Source organism: Nerophis lumbriciformis, linkage group LG20, assembly GCF_033978685.3.
Source record: "Nerophis lumbriciformis linkage group LG20, RoL_Nlum_v2.1, whole genome shotgun sequence".
Taxonomy (NCBI): domain Eukaryota; kingdom Metazoa; phylum Chordata; class Actinopteri; order Syngnathiformes; family Syngnathidae; genus Nerophis; species Nerophis lumbriciformis.
Window position 1 is genome coordinate 7225464 of NC_084567.2, and position 26437 is coordinate 7251900.

The 26437-nt window shown below is 40.8% G+C and overlaps 5 protein-coding genes and 1 pseudogene across 5 annotated transcripts in view; 5 read left to right on the top strand and 1 right to left on the bottom strand.

Annotated features, from left to right (window-relative positions):
• LOC133619319 (uncharacterized) overlaps nucleotides 1-26437 on the top strand; it is a 455654-nt gene that overhangs the window by 120546 nt on the left and 308671 nt on the right. The window lies entirely within an intron of this gene.
• LOC133619884 (5S ribosomal RNA) lies at nucleotides 5163-5270 on the bottom strand (annotated as a pseudogene).
• LOC133619306 (uncharacterized) lies at nucleotides 5493-8359 on the top strand. The gene has a single exon (XM_061980272.1). It carries the CDS (start codon nucleotides 5809-5811, stop codon nucleotides 7126-7128), a length of 1320 nt encoding a protein of 439 aa, XP_061836256.1. The 5' UTR covers nucleotides 5493-5808; the 3' UTR covers nucleotides 7129-8359.
• LOC140679617 (uncharacterized) overlaps nucleotides 11217-26437 on the top strand; it is a 49003-nt gene continuing 33782 nt past the window's right edge. Inside the window, exon 1 of the mRNA XM_072915409.1 lies at nucleotides 11217-11507. Within this exon, the coding sequence (XP_072771510.1) occupies nucleotides 11402-11507 (106 nt within the window). The 5' untranslated portion in view covers nucleotides 11217-11401. The remainder of the gene's footprint in view (nucleotides 11508-26437) is intronic.
• LOC140679623 (uncharacterized) lies at nucleotides 20581-21759 on the top strand. The gene has a single exon (XM_072915436.1). It carries the CDS (start codon nucleotides 20596-20598, stop codon nucleotides 21757-21759), a length of 1164 nt encoding a protein of 387 aa, XP_072771537.1. The 5' UTR covers nucleotides 20581-20595.
• Nucleotides 22533-26437, top strand: part of LOC133619862 (uncharacterized) — a 498075-nt gene continuing 494170 nt past the window's right edge. The window contains exon 1 of the mRNA XM_072915427.1: nucleotides 22533-22672. Within this exon, the coding sequence (XP_072771528.1) occupies nucleotides 22537-22672 (136 nt within the window). The 5' untranslated portion in view covers nucleotides 22533-22536. The remainder of the gene's footprint in view (nucleotides 22673-26437) is intronic.

A 26437-nucleotide genomic window follows, 5' to 3' on the forward strand; every position in this document is an offset into this window, starting at 1 on the left:
ATATATATATATATATATATATATATATATATATCTATCAAATAAATACTTGACTTTCAGTGAATTCTACCTATATATATATATATATATATATATATATATATAAATAAAAGAAATACTTGAATTTCAGTGTTCATTTATTTACACATATACATATAATACTTGACTTTCAGTGAATTCTAGCTATATATATATATATATATATATATATATATATATATATATATATATATATATATATATATATATATATATATATGTGTGTATTTTATCATATATATATATATATATATATACATATATATATATATTATATATGCACTCCTCTACTCATTGTTGTATTTGAAAGTGCAATGCTTTGCAGCCAGTAGCACAACCTTTGAAGGAGTATATGTATGGGCAGTGTAATATTCTGGGTTGGAGTCAATAGCCAGGCGAGGTGATGAAGTTAGGTCTCTTTACTTCATACTTCAGAACCGACTCCCACACTTGCCGTCAGGGTGCACAATACAACGTAAACCGTTGGCCAACCAAAAAGTAACCACAGAACACTATACCCAACATTCACCAGGAGATGACAACAAACAACTTAGATCACTCGATTACCGGCAGCATCTGTGAAATTTAATTTGCAGGAAAGGAGTGAGTTTAGGGTTGAATTGTCCATCCTCGTTCTATTCTCTGACTGTCACTCGTCGTCGCCATGACTGTCTCTTCTTCTTTCTTCTGCTTCGTCTCCTTCTTGTTTATATGAAGGAAAAGCGGACGTGACGACAGGCTGTCCTTACTCAGGTCCGCACGGACCTGGAGGGGGCGTGCCTTAACTCCGGCTGGAAATCGGGAGAAATTCGGGAGAATAGTTGTCCTGGGAGATTTTCGGGAGAGGCACTGAAATTCAGGAGTCTCCCGGAAAATTCGGGAGGGTTGGCAAGTATGGTAGTACAAACCCCGTTTCCATATGAGTTGGGAAATGGTGTTAGATGTAAATAAAAACGGAATAAAATGATTTGCAAATCATTTTCAACCCATATTCAGTTGAATATGCTACAAAGACAACATATTTGATGTTCAAACTGATAAACTTTTTTTTTTGTTGCAAATAATCATTAACTTTAGAATTTGATGCCAGCAACACGTGACAAAGAAGTTGGGAAAGGTGGCAATAAATACTGATAAAGTTGAGGAATGCTCATCAAACACTTATTTGGAACATCCCTCAGGTGAACAGGCAAATTGGGAACAGGTGGGTGCCATAATTGGGTATAAAAGTAGATTCCATGAAATGCTCAGTCATTCACAAACAAGGATGGGGCGAGGGTCACTACTTTGTCAACAAATGCCTGAGCAAATTGTTGAACAGTTTAAGAAAAACCTTTCAACCAGCTATTGCAAGGAATTTGATGTTTTACCATCTATGGTCCGTAATATCATCAAAGGGTTCCGAGAATCTGGAGAAATCACTGCACGTAAGCAGCTAAGCCTGTGACCTTCAATCCCTCAGGCTGTACTGCATCAACAAGCGACATCAGTGTGTAAAGGATATCACCACATGGGCTCAGGAACACTTCAGAAACCCACTGTCAGTAACTACAATTGGTCGCTACATCTGTAAGTGCAAGTTAAATCTCTCCTATGCAAGGTGAAAACCGTTTATCAACAACACCCAGAAACGCCGTCAACTTCGCTGGGCCTGAGCTCATCTAAGATGGACTGATACAAAGTGGAAAAGTGTTCTGTGGTCTGACGAGTCCACATTTCAAATTGTTTTTGGAAACTGTGGACGTCGTGTCCTCCGGACCAAAGAGGAAAAGAACCATCCGGATTGTTATAGGCGCATAGTTCAAAAGCCAGCATGTGTGATGGTATGGGGGTGTATTAGTGCCCAAGACATGGGTAACTTACACATCTGTGAAGGCGCCATTAATGCTGAAAGGTACATACAGGTTTTGGAGCAACATATGTTGCCATCCAAGCAACGTTACCATGGACGCCCCTGCTTATTTCAGCAAGACAATGCCAAGCCACGTGTTACATCAACGTGGCTTCATAGTAAAAGAGTGCGGGTACTAGACTGGCCTGCCAGTAGTCCAGACCTGTCTCCCATTGAAAATGTGTGGCGCACTATGAAGCTTAAAATACCACAACAGAGACCCCCGGACTGTTGAACAACTTAAGCTGTACATCAAGCAAGAATGGGAAAGAATTCCACCTGAGAAGCTTCAAAAATGTGTCTCCTCAGTTCCCAAACGTTTACTGAGTGTTGTTAAAAGGAAAGGCCATGTAACACAGTGGTGAACATGCCCTTTCCCAACTACTTTGGCACGTGTTGCAGCCATGAAATTCTAAGTTAATTATTATTTGCAAAAAAAAAAAAAAAGTTTATGAGTTTGAACATCAAATATGTTGTCTTTGTAGTGCATTCAACTGAATATGGGTTGAAAATGATTTGCAAATCATTGTATTCCGTTTATATTTACATCTAACACAATTTCCCAACACATATGGAAACGGGGTTTGTGAACAGTAGGGATGCAACTGTACTCGCTATTATCCTGCATTGGAAAATCTGCCTTAATTTAAATAAAAGGTGATATTAATCGAGATTAGATGGTATATAGTTTGTATTTTTTGTTTAGCACTTAGCAATAGTGCTAATTAATTGATCTGCTTATCAGTCAGCTTCTAAAACTTGTAGCTCATCCTCCTTATATTCAGGCTCAAAAATATAAGGTTGTGGATCATAATTTCTCCCAAAGTATTCTTTGATGGCACTCATGAAGTCTGCCTTTATTAGTAATAGTTGTTGGTGGGGTTGTTGAAGGAAATAGCGAACGTTGTGATGTGTTTGTGAAAACAATGTGCCGCCGTTTGCTTAAAATGATCAAAAATGATGAAAATGCGTAAATATTACATGTTATTATGAATGTGCCTGTCATTACATTATATATATATACTTACAGCGTGTATATAAAAAGTTGCTGGATATATAGTATAGATAGTTTTTTTATAGAAGAAATGGAGTGCATCCCTGCATTGTTAGCTGACTTTTGCTTGCGTTTATTTACGAGTTAGAATCAGTGATGGGCAGTAGTGCACAACAAGTAGCGACGCTATGTAGCTTAACTACAGTTCCCAGTAGCGTGGCGTTAGCCGAGATCTTTTTTTGAACCCGTGGTGATACCGTACAACCCTACTACACACACATACAGTACATAGAAGAAAGTGTGTTTTTATTGTTGTGTGTCTTGCAGACGTCCAGCAGCTGATCGGTAATCCAGAAGAAGTTTCCCCTCAGTTAGGGGGGAGTTCCACTTTGAAGCAGGAGACTCCACAACCACCCTGCATTAAAAAGGAAGAGGAGGAACTCTGCATCACTCAGGAGGGAGAGTGTCTTCTAGGACGAGAGGAAGCTGATTACACCAAGTTTCCACTGAGTATTCTCTCTGTGAAGACTGAAGATGATGAAGAGAAACTACAAGACGAAGACAAGGTTGAAGAACCTTTGAGCAGCGATAAAGACTGTGAAGGTAAAAATGTTCGAGCTGCTCAGTTTGTGGCAAAAGTTTTTCTCAAAAAAGCTGTTTGACTCGACACATGAGAACACACACAGGTGAAAAACCATTTAATTGTCCAGTTTGTGGCGAAAGCTTTTCTTGAAATACCTATTTGACGTGACACATGAGAACACACACAGATGAAAAACCATATAAGTGTTCAATCAATCAAAATTTATTTTTATATTCCTTAATCACAAATCTCTCAAAGGGCTGCACAAGCCACAACGACATCCTAGGCTTAAATCCCACATCAGGGCAAGAAAAAACTCAACCCAATGGGAACAACGAGAAACCTTTGAGACCGATGAAATGGACGTAAAGTGGATCTAGTTAATAGTGTGAGAGTCCAGTCCATAGTGGATCTAGTTAATAGTGTGAGAGTCCAGTCCATAGTGGATCTAGTTAATAGTGTGAGAGTCCAGTCCATAGTGGATCTAGTTAATAGTGTGAGAGTCCAGTCCATAGTGGATCTAGTTAATAGTGTGAGAGTCCAGTCCATAGTGGATCTAGTTAATAGTGTGAGAGTCCAGTCCATAGTGGATCTAGTTAATAGTGTGAGAGTCCAGTCCATAGTGGATCTAGTTAATAGTGTGAGAGTCCAGTCCATAGTGGATCTAGTTAATAGTGTGAGAGTCCAGTCCATAGTGGATCTAGTTAATAGTGTGAGAGTCCAGTCCATAGTGGGGCCAGCAGGAGATCATCTTGAATGGAGACAAGTCAGCAGCGCAGAGACGTCCCCAACTGATGCACAGATGAGTGGTCCACCCCGGGTCCCGACTAGTGCCTCATCTGGGGTCACCTAATAACCTCTCCACGCAGGAGAGGGGGGCAGAGCAGAAAAGAGAGGGCAGATCAACTGGTCTAAAAGGGGGGTCTATTTAAAAGTGAGCGTTTACAAATGAGTTTTAACCCTCCTGTTTTAGCGAGACTAATCTGCTATATCTCTCATCATCGCCTCTCGCAGGCAGGAGGCCAGAGACAAGTACTCAATGCCTAGACATCTTTCTGGCGAGATTACAAGTCCTAGCTATGTTCCTCTTTCTAATCTCTGATTGGCTCATCCTAGTGTCATTGGAGCCAACGTGTACAACTATGTTTGCGTAGCTATAGTGGTGCAATTGGCCTGTCGTACAAGTTTACCAGGACTGCTGAGAGTTAGCTCCCTAAGATTAGCTTTAATGTCAGGTGCTCTGACCCTGGGAATACACTTAATTATGGCTGGTTTGCTAAGCTGTTTGTTTCGGGTGATGGAGACCCCTATGACTAAGGGTACCCGGTAGCCTGGGGTGTAGGACTAGCTAAAAGGCTAAATCTATTATGCGTCACAACTGGTTCACCTTTGCTTGTAGGCCGCTTAGGGCTGCTACAAACTGGGCTAGTCAGCTCGCTTCAGCTAACGCTAGTGTCCGCCGCGTCTAAAGTTACAAAATTACTCTGCTCTAGTTGGCGGACAAGGTCCTCTAGTAGGGCCGACCTATCCATGAGAACGGTGCACGAAGAGCAGGGAGCCATACTCACGTTGTTTCTTTCACCGAGTCGAGTTCTTGATGTCTTCGGTGGTCGCAATGTGTGGCAGCAGGTTCCTACAGACCGTCGCCGCGCTCAAGCTTACAGCACCTGGTATTCCCAGGTGGTCTCCCATCCAAGTACTAACCAGGCCCGACCCTGCTTAACTTCCGAGATCGGCGTGCTCAAGGTAGTAATGCTGTAAGTCATTAGTTGACTGCTAATTGGGCAGTTTTACCTGCGCTAATATTTGGCATCAATTTCATTCAGATGAAAGAACGGTACCGGTACTTTTCAGAGGTGCTATAATACTGATTTCAATTGATTAGTACCACTATACTTTATTAGTAGCAGTATACTGTTCAACCCTACTACACACACATACAGTACATAGAAGAAAGTGTGTTTTTGTTGTTTGTGTCTTGCAGACGTCCAGCAGCTGATCGGTAATCCAGAAGAAGTTTCCCCTCAGTTAGGGGGGAGCTCCACTTTGAAGCAGGAGACTCCACAACCACCCTGCATTAAAAAGGAAGAGGAGGAACTCTGCATCACTCAGGAGGGAGAGTGTCTTCTAGGACGAGAGGAAGCTGATTACACCAAGTTTCCACTGAGTATTCTCTCTGTGAAGACTGAAGATGATGAAGAGAAACCACAAGTAGACAACCTCTTAGCTCCACTATCAGATAGTGAGGCTGAAGATGAGGTTGAAGAACCTTTGAGCAGCGATAAAGACTGTGAAGGTGATATGAGGACTCACACTGACAACAAACACTCTGAATGCTCTACAAAAAAGAGAGGTAAAACATGTTTGAGCTGCTCAGTTTGTGCTAAAAGTTTTACTAAAAAGAGCCATTTGACTCAACACATGAGAACACACACAGGTGAAAAACCATTTAATTGTTCAGTTTGTGGAAAAAGCTTTTCTCAAAATTGCACTTTGACTGCACACATGAAAACACACACAGGTGAAAAACCATTTGAATGCTTAGTTTGCGGCAAAAGTTTTGCTCTAAATAGCCGTTTGACTCAACACATGAGAACACACATACGTGAAAAACGATTTAATTGTTCAGTTTGTGGTAAAAGCTTTTCTCAAAATAGCAGTTTGACTCAACACATTAGAACACACACAGGTGAGAAACCATTTAAATGTTTAGTTTGTGGCAAAAGCTTTTCTCTAAATTGCCGTTTGACTCAACACATGAGAACACACACAGGTGAAAAACCATTTAATTGTTCAGTTTGTGGAAAAAACTTTTCTCAAAATTGCAGTTTGACTGCACACATAAAATCACACACAGGTGAAAAACCATTTGAATGTTTAGTTTGTGGCAAAAGCTTTGCTCTTAATAGCCGTTTGACTCAACACATGAGAACACACATATGTGAAAAAACATTTAATTGTTCAGTTTGTGGTAAAAGTTTTTCTCAAAATAGCAGTTTGACTCAACACATGAGAACACACACAGTTGAGAAACCATTTAAATGTTTAGTTTGTGGCAAAAGCTTTTCTCTAAATTGCCGTTTGACTCAACACATGAGAACACACACAGGTGAAAAAACATTTAATTGTTCAGTTTGTGGGAAACGCTTTTCTCTCAATTGCAATTTTACACAACACATGAGAACACACACAGGTGAAAAGCCATTTATTTGTTCGGTTTGTGGCAAAAGTTTTTATCGAAATTGCCGTTTAACTCAACACATGAAAACACACACAGGTGAGAAACCATTTAAATGTTTAGTTTGTGGCAAAAGCTTTTCTCAAAATTGCCGTTTGACTCTACACATGAGAACACACACAGGTGAAAAAACATGTAACTGTTCAGTTTGTGGCAAAATCTTTTCTCGAAATAGCTCTTTGACTGAACACATGAGAAGACACACAGGTGAAAAACCATTTAACTGTTCAATTTGTGATGAAAACTTTTCTATTAAGAGCCATTTGACTGAACACATGAGAACACACACAGGTGAAAAACCATTTAGTTGTTCAGTGTGCTGTAAAAGGTTCCCACATAATGCAGACGCAGTAAAACACATGAGAACACACAAGGGAAAATAACCAAATAGCTGTTTAGTTTGTGGTATGTTGCTCATATGTGGTGACATCCACCCTACCCAGGACCTCCTCACTGCTTCTTTCACAAATATCTGAGGTATTCATACAAACTTGGATTATTTGGAGCATAATCTTATCTACTCATGGCCCCATGTCTTCTCTGTATCTGAAACCTTCCTGAACAGTAAGATAGATGATGCTTCAAGTGCTTGGTTACTCCTTCTTCAGTCCAGGGACCTGGGGCCTCATGTGTCAAGTTTGTGTACGCTCAAAAACCTGCACTATGCCCTTTTTCACTGCAGAGTTGAGATGTATCAAAACTGACGTTGACGCATAAGTGATGCTGGGTAACTGTTTGCATAACAAACTGCCAACTTTTACTCATCAGACTGATTGATGTGCAAATCAGAGACATATGAACAATCAACCCACAACACCCACAACCCAACCCCCACCTCCCTCGACATTCGGGCATAACAGGTTCAATCTGGCCCGCGAGATGAGTTTGCGAAGTGTAAAATTCAGCTGCATTTTTTAATGAAAGAAACTGCTGTTCTAAATGTGTCCACTGGATGTCACAATAGTAATTCTGTTAGGCAAGCAAATAGTTTAAACCGGGGCGAGCAAGTATACCAAGCAAGAGGTACACGACTCCTCCCCCTCAACCCAACAGGAGTAAAATAAGCAATCAGTAACCCCACTTAAATGCAGCATGAGACACTGCACACTGATATAGTTCTGTGAAAATGATTGTCTTCTGTGCAAATGTAAAGAAAGTGAACAGTGTGTGATTTACTGCAATACTGTCAGTCTTTGAACTTTTTATTTGTGCTTTGTTGAAATTGTTCACACATTGCACAGCTTTTATTTTTCTATCAATACACATTATGTCTAGAAGACAGGAAGTAACTCAACACTCTTGAATAGTTTCTACCTCAGTTTGTATGGCTTGTTGAGTTAGCACAGGATTAATATGTGGAAATGACAAATGAGGTAGTTGATACTTAGAATAGTTTTTATTCATGCTTTATTTAGTTTTTTGTTCAACCCTAGATGGGTTCTGACTTAGTTTAATTGCTTTGTAGAAACACTGAGATTAAATCTAAATTCATTGTGTTCTTCAAGCTCTTTCTGAAAATGCACCATTTTTTTCCTATAAAAGTTTAACTAACTTGAAGTGTTTTGTCAAGACGATTATTTGTGATATGTACATTTTCAGAATGTGCTTGTTCTATTTTGGGCCAAAGTAAAATAAAGAAAACTATCTGAAGTTGTCGTGGTCATATTTTTGATGAGTTGGCAACTTGTCCAGGGTGTACTCCGCCTTCCCTGCGATCCCAAAAGGAACAAGCGGTAGAAAATGGATAGATGGATGGATTTTACCCGTCCGGCCCACGTGTAAATAGATTTTCCTCCATGCGGCCCCTGGGCTAAAATGAGTTTGACTCCCCTTGTACGAAAGCCTATTGTGTGCCGTTAACCAGTTCTGTAATGTTCCTGTGCCTTTAAGTTGATAGGTCAATATGTGACGTCATTTCCCCTATTAAGCAGGTCTTTGTCAGAATAGCCCATTTTCGATCAATGGTGGCAGCCAGCCTTGTGTGCGTTGACGACTAAACACCACACACAAACACACACATTTACATCTACTTTTCAGCAATAAAGATGATTCAAGGATTCTCTGACCGGAATCTGTCCATCGTGTCCCAACAACTACAAGAACTACTATCCCTTCCTTACACCGCTGGTTTGGGTTAAGATGTTTGTAATGGGGAAAGACGTTATTGTGTTTTGTTTTCATGTTTGCATTTAAGATTGTTGACATTTAGCATTATAGCTGTTAACTGGCTATTAGTGATGTTAAGTGCCTAAGATGGTAGTTATTGATTAGCAGTGTGATGAGGGCTTTCTGCTGGTGAGTGATTAAAGTTAAAGTACCAATGATTGTCACACACACACTAGGTGTGGCGAGATTATTCTCTGCATTTGACCTATCACCCTTGATCACCCCCTGGGAGGTGAGGGGAGCAGTGGGCAGCAGCGGTGGCCGCGCCCGGGAATCATTTTGGTGATTTAACCCCCAATTCCAACCCTTGATGCTGAGTGCCAAGCAGGGAGGTAATGGGTCCCATTTTTATAGTCTTTGGTATGACTCGGCCGGGATTTGAACTCACAACCTACCGATCTCAGGGCGGACACTCTAACCACTAGGCCACTGAGTAGGAGCACTACAGTTAGAGCCACCTATCGCTAGGTAGAAATGAGCAGTTTCACCAACATTTTTATGTGAAACCATATTACTAACTGTCTGGTGTTTTACAGGATTCATGGAAGTTTATTGTCATACCAGCACACGATACACATGAGATGGCACACAATTTAGTAGCACGTGAACAATAGGATTGGTCCTGGTGGAGATCTACACTCTTAGTGCTTTTCTTCTTTATTCAGAGTAATCATTTGACTTTCTAAAGGTTTTTAAGTAAAACAACTAAGTGGGTTGACAAATATTTATGTGTTTTTTGTAGTGTTTAAAATGTAGGATTTTTATCTTCGATGTATGCCCTTTTTCTGGTTTGGACAACAGCCATCTGCCCTGTGCTTGTATATATATATATATTTTATTTTCCTAGAGTAGTTGTCGAGTATTTCAGGTTAAATACTTTTGCAAACCATTGCTTTAAAGGCCTACTGAAATGAATTTTGTTTATTTAAACAGGGATAGCAGATCCATTCTATGTGTCATACTTGATCATTTCGCGATATTGCCATATTTTTGCTGAAAGGATTTAGTATAGAACAACGAGGATAAAGTTCGCAACTTTTGGTCGCTGATAAAAAAAAGCCTTGCCTGTACCGGAAGTAGCGTGACGTCACAAGTTGAAAGTCTCCTCACATTTCCCCATTGTTTACACCAGCAGCGAGAGCGATTGGGACCGAGAAAGCGACGATTACCCCATTTATTTGAGCCAGGATGAAAGATTCGTGGATGAGGAACGTGAGAGTGAAGGACAAGAGTGCAGTGCAGGACGTATCTTTTTTCGCTCTGACCGTAACTTAGGTACAAGGGCTCATTGGATTCCACACTCTCTCCTTTTTCTATTGTGGATCACGGATTTGTATTTTAAACCACCTCGGATACTATATCCTCTTGAAAATGAGAGTCGAGAACGCGAAATGGACATTCACAGTGACTTTTATCTCCACGACAATACATCGGTGAAGCACTTTAGCTACGGAGCTAACGTGATAGCATCGGGCTTAACTGCAGATAGAAACAAAAGAAATAAACCCCTGACTGGAAGGATAGACAGAAAATCAACAATACTATTAAACCATGGACCTGTAACTACACGGTTAATGCTTTCCAGCCTGGCGAAGCTTAACAATGCTGTTGCTAACGACGCCATTGAAGCTAACTTAGCTACGGGACCTCACAGAGCTATGCTAAAAACATTAGCTCTCCACTTACGCCAGCCAGCCCTCATCTGCTCATCAACACCGAAGCTCACCTGCGTTCCAGCGATCGACGGAGCGACGAAGGACTTCACCCGATCATCGATGCGGTCGGCGGCTAGCGTCGGATAGCGCGTCTGCTAGCCAACTCAAAGTCCTCCTGGTTGTGTTGCTGCAGCCGCCGCTAATACATGATCCCGCCTACAGCTTTCTTCTTTGCAGTCTTCATTGTTCATTAAACAAATTACAAAAGATTCATGAACACAGATGTCCAGAATACTGTGAAATTTTGCGATGAAAACAGAGCTGTTTGTGTTGTGATACAATGTGTCCCAATACTTCCGGTTCAACCATCGACGTCACGCGCAAACGTCATCATACCTAGACGTTTACAAGCGGAAGTTTCCCGGGAAATTCAAAATTGCACTTTATAAGTTAACCCGGACGTATTGGCATGTGTTTCAATGTTAAGATTTCTTCATTGATATATAAACTATCACACTGCGTGGTCGGTAGTAGTGGGTTTCAGTAGGCCTTTAAAACAAGATTTAAATGCCTTTATTTTGGAAAAACAACTGTTGTGGAGTAGGAAACGGAAGTTGGTGACTTCTAGCGCATGCGCAAATGTACTTGAAGCGAAGCAGAAAGACAAAGACCGCATGCTATGGTTGTTCGGAGAATGTTCGAATTCACGATCTTAAAGTCATATGATTCACAGCAAATATAGCAACAAATATCTCAATTGGTATTTTCCAAAGCCACGAAACGTGCATTGAGTTTGGAGCGATATCTGAAGTGAAGATTGAAGACGTGATAGAAGATGGACGACTACTGCTATGCTAAGATGGCGACGTCCGCTAAAAGAGAACATGAAAGAGAATCAACTTCCAGCAAATCACCAACGGAGATAAAGACGAAAGATGAAGGTGAGTGACTTGAAGTTTTGTCACATGAAAGCTATTTGAATTTCAAGCCCTTAAAGTGGAAATGAGCCGACCTTGTTGAAGAATGTAAAGAAAGAGCCGCCATGATTGTTAGCTTGAAGAAGGCAGTGGAGTTCACATCAGAGGAGATGAAAGAATGCAAAAGTCAAATTTAGAAACTAAAAGCTAAACAACAACTCTGTTAGGTAAGGTGAGTATTTAGTCACATTTAACAAAGTCTCTGTACAGTTCGTCGTGTCGTCAAGTAACAGAAAAGAATGGACGTGTTCAAGTCGCGAGCAACGACTCGTTAGTAGCGTGTTTTGAAGACTAGCCTACAGTTGTTTGGTCGATGTCTGAATTTTTTAATCAAAACAGAAGAGTTCGTCTTTCCGATGTTTGGAAAATGCCACTAATACAATTTTTAGCGAGCATTATTACTAAGCTAAGTTAAACATGGAGGACATAACAGCCACTATCTCTAAGGCCCCTTCTACACTAACTAAGGTTATCCAGGATATATCCCACCTAACTTTATCCTTGTCCACACACACACAATAGTCGTTTAAGACCACCTCCGTCCGCCGGCACAACGCGACCTAGTACGCATGCGCGGGAAATGCGCACGCCATAGCCATCTCCAGCGTTGCTTTGTGTGCAAGTTCTTAAATGTAACTTATCTGAACAATATCCAGTGTTGTGGTATTTCAATGAACTGGAATCCAGTGTGCTGTGGGGCCTTATTGTAGTGAATCACACCTGAGCCATCATGAATTAATCAAACCTTAATAAACACATGAAAGAACATTTTACATCAATCAATCTAGGGATCTAGATATCTGGTCAGGACACTCTTCTGCCTTCACCTTCATTGTCCATTAGTTTTTGGTGACTTTATATACTCTGGACCTCGACGTTGAGTCCGCGACATACATGGCGGACAATAACTGATACAGTCTGCTTTGCCAGTCCAAAAGCATTCACCGTTTTCCGTAGTCTTCCCTCAATGGCCAGCTAATACAAAGCTCACGCTACCTTTTTTATCACATCCACGGGAGCCCGCATTCTCGTTGTCTCTCCTTCGACAAATGGACACATTTTTTTGCTAAGTAGAATCACAGCTGACCCGGACATTCGAATGATCTCTTGCCGTCTGAGAAGTGTTGTATCCCAAATAGCTGCAATCGCTTTCTCTTAAGGTATCCATGTGTGATTTCCACAAGTGTCTGTACATGTAGAAGAAGGAGAAACACAGCATGATTCGCCTCCATCTTTCCAGTGGTTAGCTCCGAGTGGAAACAGGTTGTTATGAAGCTGGCTGTGGCGTGGTCTTTCACTTCCTCTCCGAACTCAGTTTGTAAACGATCAATGAGTCCATACAAAGCTAGGAGCCGGAGATTCAAGAAATACACGGCGCACTTACCCGTGTAAAAAATTATCCAAGGAGGGGGACCTTAAACGATGGTTTAGTGTGGCTGACACGATGCTTAGGCTAAATAATGTTCGTTTAAGGCAGGGGTCGGCATCCCGCGGCTCCGGAGCCGCATGCGGCTCTTTGATCACTCTGATGCGGCTCAGCTGAATACTTGCCGACCCCCCCAAATTTCCCGGGAGACTTCCGAATTTCAGTGCCTCTCGCAGAAAACTCCCGGGATTAATATTCTCCGATTTTCACCCTTACAACAATAATAAGGGCGTGCCATGATGGTACAGCATTTAACGCCCTTTACAATCCGTATAAACAGCGTGTCAGCTCAGCCTCTTGGTGAATGCATCTTTTGCTTTCACACGTAAGTGACAGCAAGGCATACTTGGTCAACAGCCACACAGGTTACACTGACGGTGGCCATATAAAACAACTTTAACACTCTTACTAATAATGCGCCACACTTTGAACCAAAACCAAACAAGAATGACAAACACATTTCGGGAGAACATCTGCACCTTAAATGGGTTGTACTTGTATAGCGCTTTTCTACCTTTAACAATCTTACTAATATGCGCCACACTGTGAACCCACACCAAACAAGAATGACAAACACATTTCGGGAGAACATCTGCACCTTAACACAACATAAACACAACAGAACAAATACCCAGAATCCCATGCAGCCCTGACTCTTCCGGGCTACATTATACACCCCTGCTACCACCAAACCCCGCCCCCACCCCAACCCTGCTCCCTCACACATCAATTCACCCCCTCTGTGCGTCGGTTGAGGTGAGCGGGGTTTGGTAGCGGGGGCGTATAATGTAGCCCGGAAGAGTTAGGGCTGCATGGGATTCTGGGTATTTGTTCTGTTGTGTTTATGTTGTGTTTCGGTGCAGATGTTCTCCCGAAATGTGTTTGTCATTCTTGTTTGGTGTGGGTTCACAAGATTGTTAAAGTTTTCATACCACCACCGTCAGTGTAACCTGTGTGGTTGTTGACCAAGTATTCCTTGCTGTCACTTAAGTGAGCAAGCAGAAGCTCCATACAACTTGTGGCTGGGCCGGTACGCTGGTAGTAGTGGGCGCTAAATGCTGTACCATCACGGCACGCTCGAGAGAACAGTTGCCCTGAACTACGTAGTGTGCCTGAAAATTCAGGAGGGTTGACAAGAATGACGCCGTCAAGTGCCATTCATATAAAACCCGCGGGCCACACTAACAATCAATTTTCATTATACATAGCACAAAGCAAAAAAAAAAAATGTTGTATGCAGTGTTATTTCATTTTAAATTTCAAAAGATTTTTGTGGCTCCCATTGTTTTCTTTAATTTGTGAAACTGGTCAAAATGGCTCTTTGACTGGTAAAGGTTGCCGACCCCTGGTTTAAGGGATTATCCGGCTTAATGTCGACATAGTAAGGGTGTAACAGTACGTGCATTTGTATTGAACCGTTTTGGTACGTGGGTTTCGGTTCGGTTCGGAGGTGTACCGAACGAAGTTTCCACACGGACATATTAAGTAGCGTACCGCACGTTGTGTAAACAATGCACACCGAGGCACAGCACATGGCATGCTAGCAGCGACCGGGCTAGGACAACATGTAAAAGCCAGAGCTGGAAGACCCTCCTGCCTCGTTAAGATCTCCCGTTTGGGAACATTTTGGCTGCGCGGTACCATACAACAATGGAGGACGAGAGGTGGACTAAACGAAAGCGGTTTCCCGACATTGTTCTCTTCGCTTCGCTTCAACGAGGATAAATATGAGCGTCGTGCAAACACTGCATTCAAGCAGCCTCTCCTCGGCGAGTCAGGCCGGGCTAAAGCAATAACAAATGCCGTTGGTGTTTTTGTAGCAGCAGATTTAAGACCATATTGCATTTAAAACTAGATTTTGACCCACGTCTATGGTGGAAGAACAATGAGCCCATATATCCTCTTACTGCCAAGTTAGCCAGGCACTACCTCGCCATACCTGCGAGCTCCGTGTGAAAGGGTATTTTTCACAGCTGTTGACATTGTAACTGCAAGCAGGTCTGCTCTCTCTGCAGACAATGTGGATAAACTGATTTTTCTGGCAAAAAAACATGAAGATTGAGTGAAAGTCACCAGGGTTAAAGGGGAACATTATCACCAGACCTATGTAAGCGTCAATATATACCTTGATGTTGCAGAAAAAAAGACCATATTTTTTTAACCGATTTCCGAACTCTAAATGGGTGAATTTTGGCGAATTAAAAACGCCTTTCTAGTATTCGCTCTCGGAGCGATGACGTCACAACGTGACGTCACATCGGGAAGCAATCCGCCATTTTCTCAAACACATTACAAACGCTGAGTCAAATCAGCTCTGTTATTTTCCATTTTTTCGACTGTTTTCCGTACCTTGGAGACATCATGCCTCGTCGGTGTGTTGTCGGAGGGTGTAACAACACGAACAGGGACGGATTCAAGTTGCACCAGTGGCCCAAAGATGCAAAAGTGGCAAGAAATTGGACGTTTGTTCCGCACACTTTACCGACGAAAGCTATGCTACGACAGAGATGGCAAGAATGTGTGGATATCCTGCGACACTCAAAGCAGATGCATTTCCAACGATAAAGTCAGAGAAATCTGCTGCCAGACCCCCGGGAATAGAGTGCGGATGAGGGTATGTCTACAGAATATATTAATTGATGAAAACTGGGCTGTCTGCACTCTCAAAGTGCATGTAGTTGCCAAATGTATTTCATATGCTGTAAACCTAGTTCATAGTTGTTAGTTTCCTTTAATGCCAAACAAACACATACCAATCGTTGGTTAGAAGGCGATCGCCGAATTCGTCCTCGCTTTCTCCCGTGTCGCTGGCTGTCGTGTCGTTTTCGTCGGTTTCGCTTGCATACGGTTCAAACCGATATGGCTCAAAACCTTCAGTTTCTGCTTCAATTTCGTTTTCGCTACCTGCCTCCACACTACAACCATCCGTTTCAATACATGCGTAATCTGTTGCATCGCTTAAGCCGCTGAAATCCGAGTCTGAATTCGAGCTAATGTCGCTAGAGCTTGCTGTTCTATGCGCCATGTTTGTTTGTGTTGGCATCACTATGTGACGTCACAGAAAATGGACGGGTGTATATAACGATGGTTAAAATCAGACACTTTGAAGCTTTTTTTAGGGATATTGCGTGATGGGTAAAATTTTTAAAAAAACTTCAAAAAATAAAATAAGCCACTGGGAACTGATTTTTAATGGTTTTAACCCTTCTGAAATTGTGATAATGTTCCCCTTTAAAGGGATGAGTGAGCGTATGATTGGAAAAAAGACCATGTCTACTAGAATGTGCTACTTTTTATTTGACCCAGTGCTAGTATGTCTAATCAGTAATCACTGAACGCAACAAAAAAATAAGACCACATGATTTTCGCTTTAACGTAACTTCGGAATTGGCCACTAAAACAGAATCTGCTGGTAAACGCAGAATTTCATGGAAATTGACATAAATGTGAGGGAAATGTTGTCATTGTGAGGAAAAGCAACATTTGTTTGGGACAATAATGTGTCCGGTACCCCTCGTTCATCCCCGAAACACTCAACCAATCTGTCCTGAAATATACAATGTGGAGACGGCCACTTGAAACAGCGACTAAACTATGAAGCTAAAGCTAGCAAGAACAATCCAAACACCACAAAACACTTCTTGTGTTGTTGTGAACGGCATCACGATGTAAGATCAATGTACAAACAGGAAAGCCGTCGCAACTTGAGAGGCTTTCTTTTTTTTACAGCCTCAAGTTTTCTCAAAACTCACACTTTCCGCTTTGATTGATTGGTTGATTGATTGATTGATTTAAAAAAAAAAAAAAATTATGACACAAAAAGCAAACACTCTACTGTGGTAAAATAAGTGTGAGAGGTAAGAAACGGAATTCAGAAAAATGTAAACAGAAAACTTGAATTTGATTTGTTTTTCATATTGCTATAGTCATTTTAATTTATTGTTACTATGATTGTTATTTTACGTGTTATTTATTTGTTATTAAAGGGGAACATTATCACAATTTCAGAAGGGTTAAAACCATTAAAAATCAGTTCCCAGTGGCTTATTTTATTTTTCGAAGTTTTTTTCAAAATTTTACCCGTCACGCAATATCCCTAAAAAAAGCTTCAAAGTGCCTGATTTTAACCATCGTTATATACACCCGTCCATTTTCCTGTGACGTCACACAGTGATGCCAATACAAACAAACAGCAAGGTATAGCGACATTAGCTCAGATTCAGACTCGGATTTCAGTGACTTAACACTGTCTGATAAGATAATTACTAACAACTATGTACTAGGTTTACAGCATATGAAATACATTTGGCAACAACATGCACTTTGAGAGTGCAGACAGCCCATTTCAGGCGCGCTAAGAACATATATTTTTCCACGATTTCAGCACTCAGGTTAACCATACCTAAATAGACACAAAATACTGCATTACACAAGACTACCCGAATGTACTCGAATGATTGAAAAAAATAAATGTTTTTAAGCTAAAGTATTGGTAAACACAGTTTATGTATAATAATTGACGTAAAACCGCGAGTAATGAATAGAGTTTTCATCAATTAATATATTCTGTAGACATACCCTCATCCACTCTCTTTTCCTGAAAGCTGATCTGTCCAGTTTTGGAGTTGATGTCAGCATCTGCTTTGAGTGTCGCAGGATATCCACACATTCTTGCCATCTCTGTCGTAGCATAGCTTTCGTCGGTAAAGTGTGCGGAACAAACGACTGACCATTTCGTCGGCTTTCCCCACACCCTCGTATTTTGAACACATTTCGTCCAATTTCTTGCCACTTTCGCATCTTTGGGCCACTGGTGCAACTTGAATCCGTCCCTGTTCGTGTTGTTACACCCTCCGACAACACACCGACGAAAGTGAGAAAATGGCGGATTGCTTCCCGATGTGACGTCACGTTGTGACGTCATCGCTCTGAGAGCGAATAATAGAAAGGCGTTTAATTCGCCAAAATTCACCCATTTAGAGTTCGGAAATCGGTTAAAAAAATATATGGTCTTTTTTCTGCAACATCAAGGTATATATTGACGCTTACATAGGTCTGGTGATAATGTTCCCCTTTAATGTATATTTGGTTGTTCTTTTATATTATATTTAAAATTGAATTTTGGTGGTTGTACGGGAGCCTGTAAAGGACTGTATGTTACCTAGGGGGATGCTCGAATTATTCACTATTTACCAAATAAATTTAGTCTAAGGGAGAGTGAGAGGAGACGACTTATATAGTTGAACAACTGACTATATACCACATAAATATACAATAAGCAGACAATAATAAACACATAAATTACACTCATGCCCACTCACACACTGCCTCCCCAATAGAACCTCCCACACTAAAGCAATTACACAACACACACACAGTCCAACCTGGGTCCCTTGACTGGGCCAGAAGATTGTCCGTTGCGGTCCTGCTGAATGGGTGGTGCACGTAGGGGTGGGGTGGGGTGAGTTGAAACTGCTGGATACAAAGGGGGCGTTGGAGAGGGGGGACTCCTCCCGTTGTAATCTCGTTATATGCAAATATAATGACAATAATGTCCATTCTATTCTATTCTATTGTAGAGAAGAGAAACTCGGCCGTGCTTTCTTTAGCTCGCCTCACGAGCCCAGTCTGGAGCGGGAGGAGAACCAGCCTCTTCTTGGGTCACCTCTCTGTCGACTAGTCCGTGAACACTCCAAACTCACGCTGTCCACATCCCTCGCAGTGCAGCAAACAAAACACACGTTAAGTTAAAGTACCAACGCACTCAGCATCAAGGGTTGGAATTGGGGGTTAAATCACCAAAAATGATTCCCGGGCGCGGCCACCGCTGCAGCTCACTGCTCCCCTCACCTCCCAGGGGGTGAGCACGTGCGAGCTGCGGTTCGCTTACTAGCGGTTAGCATACACGTCACAGCTACTGGCAACGTGAAGCGCCCAAACGTCCTTAAACTTTGAACTAGTGCACGTTTATCAACTGTCACTTCTAACACTTTGAAGTAGGAAGCTTACAGTAGTTACTTCTCCAAGGGCAGTGTTAACGACGCTACGTTGCTTGTTGACGCCGGATCTCTCTAAACACTTTCACTCCTTTTATATGCCGGCGGAAACCGAACTGCCCGTAACCATAGCAACCGCAAACATCGCAACGGTTAAAACAACTTACAGGACAACATTTTAGCTTCCCAAACAACACATATGAAATAGAAATAAATAATAATAATAATTAATCCCTTAGCAGAAATGATCTCCTATCTGCAGGACTAAAGGGACAATTACACAAATATGCAAACCCTCAGAACAACTCAGCTTCTAAAACTTGTAGCTCTTCCTCTTTATATTCAGGCTCAAAAATATAAGGTTCTGGGTCATAATTTGTCCCAAAGTACTCTTTAATGGCACTCATGAAGTCTGCCTTTATTAGTAATAATTGTTGGTGTTGTTGGAGGAAATAGCGAACGTTGTGATGCGTCTGTGAAAATAATGTGCCGCCGTTTGCTTAAAATGATGAAAATACGTAAATATTACATGTTATTATGATTGTGCCTGTTATTACAGTACATATATACTTACAGCGTGTATATAAAAAGTTATTGGAAGCTTTTGGATATTTTTTATAGGCGAAATAGAGTGTGTCCCCATTACCTGCATTGTTAGCTGACTTTTGCTAGCGTTTATTTACGAGTTAGAATCAGTGATGGGCAGTAGTGCACAACAAGTAGCGACGCTACGTAGCTTAACTACAGTTCCCAGTAGCGTGGCGTTAGCCTGGCTTTTTTTTTGTTTAACTCGTAGGTATTCCTGTAGCTTAGCTTTTTTTTCGACCCATGTAGTGACGTAGCGTCCATCAAACACTACAAAGAGAGAAAATAGACTGCTAATCAAGGGCTGGAAAAAAACTAAAAAAATATTGCTATAATCATTTAAATTTATTGTTACTATGATTGTTAGTTTATGTGTTATTCATTTGTTACTAATGTATATCTGGTTGTTCTTTTAGATTATATTTACAATTGAGTTTTGGTGGTACTGTTTTTACGTTTACAAATGAATAAATAATGGTGTTATTTATCGTAATTCCAAAATCACTCAAAAATAATTGTGATTATTATGTTTTGCCATAATTGTCCAGCTCTAGACGAGGTATTGGCAAGGACTTCATGATAAACTATGTATCACGGTACTTACTTACGATACAATAGTCTGTTGTAATATTGTGACATGGAGTTTTACTGTGATTTTTACAAAGTCATTGAAAAAATAAAAAAACTACTTAAAATAAATGTATATAAGTACACTCAATGCCAGTAATACTTTTTTGGACAAACCATGTCAAAAACAAAGTAAATAAAATGATCATGACAATTGTACAGAAAGTGGATCAAATTTATTGCATTAGGTATCTAAAAAAAAGTCCTCCTCTTTTTAACTGGAGACTTTTTTGAAGTAGATATTATCTTTTTTAGTTTTGCGATGTATTTCAATATTGACTTTTTCCCCACTGTTAGTTTGTAGTATCCTAATGTCCATCGCAGCAAATGTTTTCTACTTTCTGTGATTCTAGTTGAAGTTGTTTTAGTCCATGACAAGTCATGTAAACATTGATCCATCATTCTGGCAAGGCACTAAATGAATGGCCATAAAACACTACACACACATACAGTACATAGAATAAAGTGTGTTTTTGTTGTTTGTGTCTTTGTGTCAGACGTCCAGCAGCTGATCGGTAATCCAGAAGAAGTTTCCCCTCAGTCATGGGGGAGCTCCACTTTGAAGCAGGAGACTCCACAACCACCCTGCATTAAAAAGGAAGAGGAGGAACTCTGCATCACTCAGGAGGGAGAGTGTCTTCTAGGACGAGAGGAAGCTGATTACACCAAGTTTCCACTGAATGTTATCTTTGTGAAGACTGAAGATGATGAAGAGAAACCAAAAGTAGACAACCTCTTAGCTCCACTATCAGATAGTGAGGCTGAAGACGAGAAAAGTTTTACTAAAAATAGCCATTTGACTCAACACATGAGAACACACACAGGTGAAAAACCATTTAATTGTTCAGTTTGTGGCAAAAGCTTTTCTCGAAATAGCTATATGACTAAACACATGAGAATACACACAGGTGAAAAACCATTTAATTGTTCAGTTTGTGGCAAATGCTTTTCTCGAAATAGCCATTTGACTCAACACATGAGAACACACACAGGAGAAAAAACATTTAAGTGTTCAGTTTGTGGCAACAGCTTTTCTCGAAATAGCTCTTTGATTCAACACATGATAACACACACAGGTGAAAAAACATGTAATTGTTCAATTTGTGGCAAAAGCTTTTCTCGAAATAGCTATTTGACTAAACACATGAGAACACACACAGGAGAAAAATCATGTAATTGTTCAGTTTGTGGCGAAAGCTTTTCTCGAAATAGCTATTTGACTAAACACATGAGAACACACACAGGTGAAAAACCATTTAATTGTTCAGTTTGTGGCAAAAGCTTTTCTCGAAATAGCTATATGACTAAACACATGAGAATACACACAGGTGAAAAACCATATAAGTGTTCAGTTTGTGGCGAAAGCTTTTGTCGAAATAGCATTTTGACTGTACACATGAGAACACACACAGGAGAAAAACCATTTAGTTGTTCATTTTGTGGCAAAAGCTGTTCTGGTAAGAGCACTTTGATTGAACACATGAGAACACATACAGGTGAAAAACCATTTAGTTGTTCAGTTTGTGGCAAAAGCTTTTCTGTTAAGAGAAAATTGACTCACCACATGAGAAAACATGCTTGAGAAAAAACATTTAGTTGTTCAGTGGGCTGTAAAAGGTTCCCACGTAATACAGACACAGCAAAACACATAAGAACACACAAGGTAAAATAACCATTTAGCTGTTTAGTTTGTGGTATGTTGCTCATATGTGGCGACATCCACCCTACCCAGGACCTCCTCACTGCTTCTTTCACAAATATCTGAAGTATTCATACAAACTGGGATTATTTGGAGCATAATCTTATCCAATCTTATCTCTGTCTCTGAAACCTTCCTGAACATTAAAATAGCTGATGCTTCAAGTGCTTGGTTACTCCTTCTTCAGTCCAGGGACCTGGGGCCTCATGTGTCAAGTTTGTGCACGCTCAAAAACTTGCACTACACCCTTTTTCACTGCAAAGTTGAGATGTATCAAAACTGACATTGACGCATAAGTGATGCTTGGTAACTGTTTGCATAAAAAAGTGCCAACTTTTACTCCTCAGACTGATTGATTTGCAAATCAGAGACATTAGAACAATTAAACCCCAACACCCACAACCCAACCCCCACCTCCCTCGACATTTGGGCATAACAGGTTCAATCTGGCCCGCGAGATGAGTTTGCGAAGTGTAAAATTCAGCTGCATTTTTTTATGGAAGAAACTGCTGTTCTAATTGTGTCCACTGGATGTCGCAATAGCAATTCTGTTCGGCAAGCAAATAGTTTATACCGAGCAAGTATACCAAGCAAGAGGTACACGGGCTGTGACTCCTTCCTCTCCACCCATCAGAGGAGATGTAAGAATGCAAAAGTCAAATGAAGAAAGTGGAAGAGCAAAACAAGCGCTTGTGTAAAGAAAATAATGATGTGAAAGAAGAGATGTTGGGGAAGAGTAAGAGATGTGAAGAGAAGACTGGACCACATGTCTACATCAACGTGCAGAGGATTGGAGGTCATAAAGAATAAGAAAATAAAAAATGTATGCTGTGTTCAAACACTAGTGGTAAAATAAGCTAGCTGGTAGTGTTTTTGTTGTACTGTAAAGTTCAAATTTGAATTGCAATAAAAATAAGTCTAAGTTACAAACATCTGAGCCTTTTTAAATATTTGTATTTATTTCTAGTTCTTATCTTCTTGTTTTTCTAAAAATGTTGTATTGAATTCCTTTGGTGGTGGTATGGGATGATATGTTTTAATAACAGATAGTTTATGTTAAAAATGTGCCTGAAATTAAACAAAGCCCCAAATTCGAAAAGACAACTTTCACGAGGGTGTGACACGAATATTCAAGAAACGGAATTCAGAAAAATTCAAGCAGAAAACCTGAATTTGATTTGTTTTTCATATTGCTATAGTCATTTTAATTTATTTTTACTCTGATTTTTATTTTATGTGGTATTTATTTGTTACTAATGTATATCTGGTTGTTCTTTTAGATTATATTTAAAATTGAGTTTTGGTGGTACTGTTTTTACATTTTCAAATTAATAAATAATTTAGTTATTTATCGTGATTCCAAAATCCCTCAAAATAATCGTTATTATTATGTTTTGCCATAATTGTCCAGCCCTAGACGAAGTATTGGCAAGGACTTGACGATAAACTATGTATCACGGTACTTGAGTCACGATACAATAGTCTGTTGTAATATTGTGACATGGAGTTTTACTGCCATTTTTACCTCAACCTAACCTATCCCATAACCCCAGACGATCTGTTGACCAGCTCTCTCTATCCCTCTCTGTCCTCAGCAGCTCTCATTGCCTCAGTGAGTTTCAGGTGAGTCCATTCTCCGATGTTATCTTCCCATCTTTTCTTTTGTCTCCCTCGTCTCCTGCCACCTTGTACAGTGTCTTGCAGGATGGTTTTTGCAAGGCCTGAGGATCTGGTGATGTGTCCGTACCACCTCAGTTTCCGCTTTATGACCGTGGTGAGCAGGTCATCGTGTGGGCGGATGGCTTGGCTGATCTTTTGCCGGACTTCTTGGTTTGTGACGTGTTGGGTGTAGGAGATACCCATGAGTCTTCTGTAGCATCTCATCTCCATGTTCTGAATTCTCAGCAGAGCGTAAGGGTCCATGTTTCACAGGCGTAAAGGAAGATCGACATTACAAGTGAGCGCTGTAATCTCACCTTTGATGCCAGACTGATGTTTGTGTCTTTCCATATGGGCTTGAGTTTTGCCAGGGCAGCAGTTGTTTGCGCACTTCTGGCAAGGACTTTCCGTTTGGATCCTTCGTCGGACACGATTGCACCGAGGTACTTGAAGCTCGACACCGTGTCCAGTGCCTGTTGTTGCGTTTGGACCAGATGGACCTCCCAGGGAATTTAAGTTGCTGGTCAATCCCAAGTTCTTTTGATGACACATAAGCTGAGTAAGAAGGACCACCAGAGACAGAATAGGTATTTTGTAATTTATTTCCAAAGCCTTGGAAATAGAATGAGACCTGTCCAGCATAGAACATTCAATCGCGCAGCTAAGATGGTCTGAAAAACCAGACGGAAAACACTCTCCTCTTCAATATCTCCCCCCGCCCTCATCTCTCTCACCTTAACACATGCCCTATTGTGTCTCTTATCTAGAGTCGGCCTGAGAAGGGAAGCAGGGAGGATTCCTCCTCTCTGCCTCCTAGCTCCAGGTGGCCCCACAATGTAAGCACACTTTCATAAAATGATGAGAAAAGGAAAAGAGTACAATATGGAATATTAGCTATTTGTAATATGACTATAAAAGTAAAGAAGTAACACACAAATATGGATATATGTAATTATCTGCCTCTGTCACTGTCCATTGACTTTGATGTCTGAGCAGATGTCATTGTTGTTGTTGGTCATCATTTTGTTTTTTTCAGCATGGATTTACATTCCATAGGCTCGGGAGGTGGTATCAAGCCTTTCAACTAGACTGGCAAGTTCTCTTTCTTCTCCAGCTAGCCCATCGATATCATCTGCAAAACGGAGGTTGGTGATTGGTCTGCCTCCAATGCTGACAGTTCCTTCATGATCTGCCGCTGTTATAACAGCGTGGCTTTGTAGTGTAAGAGTGCGGGTACTAGACTGGCCTGCCTGTAGTCCAGACCTGTCTCCCATTGGAAATGTGTGGCGCATTATGAAGCCTACAATACCACAACGGAGACCGCGGACTGTTGAACAACTTAAGCTGTACATCAAGCAAGAATGGGAAAGAATTCCACCTGAAAAGCTTCAAAAATGTGTCTCCTCAGTTCCCAAACGTTTACTCAGTGTTCAAAGGAAAGGCCATGTAACACAGTGGTAAAAATACCCCACGCCAACTTTTTTGCAATGTGTTGCTGCCATTAAATTCTGATTTAATGATTATTTGCAAAACAAATAGTTTCTTTGTTCAGAAATTAAATATTTTGTCTTTGCAGTCCATTCAATTGAATATAAATTAAAAAGTATTTGCAAATCATTGTATTCTCTTTTTATTTACGAATTACACAACATGCCAACTTCACTGGTTTCGGGTTTTGTACATGTGCACAGCAGGGGAGCTGGTTAACTTATGAGAGTAGTATGTGTGTTTGTGAGAATGTCAACGTGTTGTCTGAGTGACGTCAGTGAGTGAGCGGGCGAGTAAAGAGAGAGCAGCAGGACAGGTGTAACAACTACATTATACCTGTCACTATTTAAACTCCTTGTGCAGATCTGAATGCTTATTTTTTAAATGTTGACCTAAGTCTGAAGCAAAGGTGGTAATACTAATCACCACATTTGGCAAGGCGTGTTTTAAAGCAGCTGTTGTGAGAGTAGCGTATATGTGTGTGCACCTTTAAGAGTGGCAGTATGTGGGCTGAGTAAGATTAGATTAGATTAGATTTGATAGTACTTTATTGATCCCCGAGGGGAAATGAGATTTTCAGCACAATCCCATTCAAGATCAGACAAAACATTACAGGGAGACAGAAAAAGGATCGCTGATGGGTCAGCCAGAAAGTCCAGTGCCCCTTTCAATAAAAAGGTGAGCAACAAAGGATCTGTCATCTTTCCATAAAACTCTGGGCCCTCACCTAGACCTTATTAGGGACAAGCTTGACATCACCCCAAGCGATTCGAGTAACACAACTTAGACAAAGCTGACCCCTGAAGACCACCCCCCCACACCCCTACGACCCTCACTCCCTGTGTTTATTTACTTTTACGTTATATATATATATATTTTTTACACATCTTATGTAGTATTTATTTATTTACCTTATTTATCTTTTGTTTATCTTTAATATATTTGTTAGATTGAATCTAAGTTTGCATATATTCATGTGTGTCTATATTTGTTGTGGGCACTAGGTGACAATTACCTTGGGATTTAAAGTGGGTGGGTATTGTAAGGAGTGGGGTTTACTATGTTACATATTGTAAAATGTGCAGATACCTCAACTTGCTGTTGCCATGATCCATCATACTGTACTGTCTGCAAAATTCAATAAAAATATTTGGAAAAAAAAAAAAAGGTGAGCAACAGGTATATATCGGGGAGGGGGAGAGAGTAAAAAAATATTCAGTCAAAGGCTGGACTCCAGGGCGGGGGTCCAGACTGAGGCCAAGGAAAAAACCTCATAGCCATAGCACACATAAAGACGTTAATCAACAAAACTCGCGACAAAGGTGAGGGTGAGGGGCCACGAAGGCCAGTCGCTGCTGTAAGCGTTGCTGCTCCGTCCATTGCCCCAAGGGAAATAAGCAGTGGCAGAAGCGTG

What these genes read in the sequence shown, in the direction of transcription:
- LOC133619306 (XM_061980272.1), top strand. Translation starts at nt 5,809, where the DNA reads ATGAGGACTCACACTGACAACAAACACTCTGAATGCTCTACAAAAAAG.
- LOC140679623 (XM_072915436.1), top strand. Translation starts at nt 20,596, where the DNA reads ATGAATGGCCATAAAACACTACACACACATACAGTACATAGAATAAAG.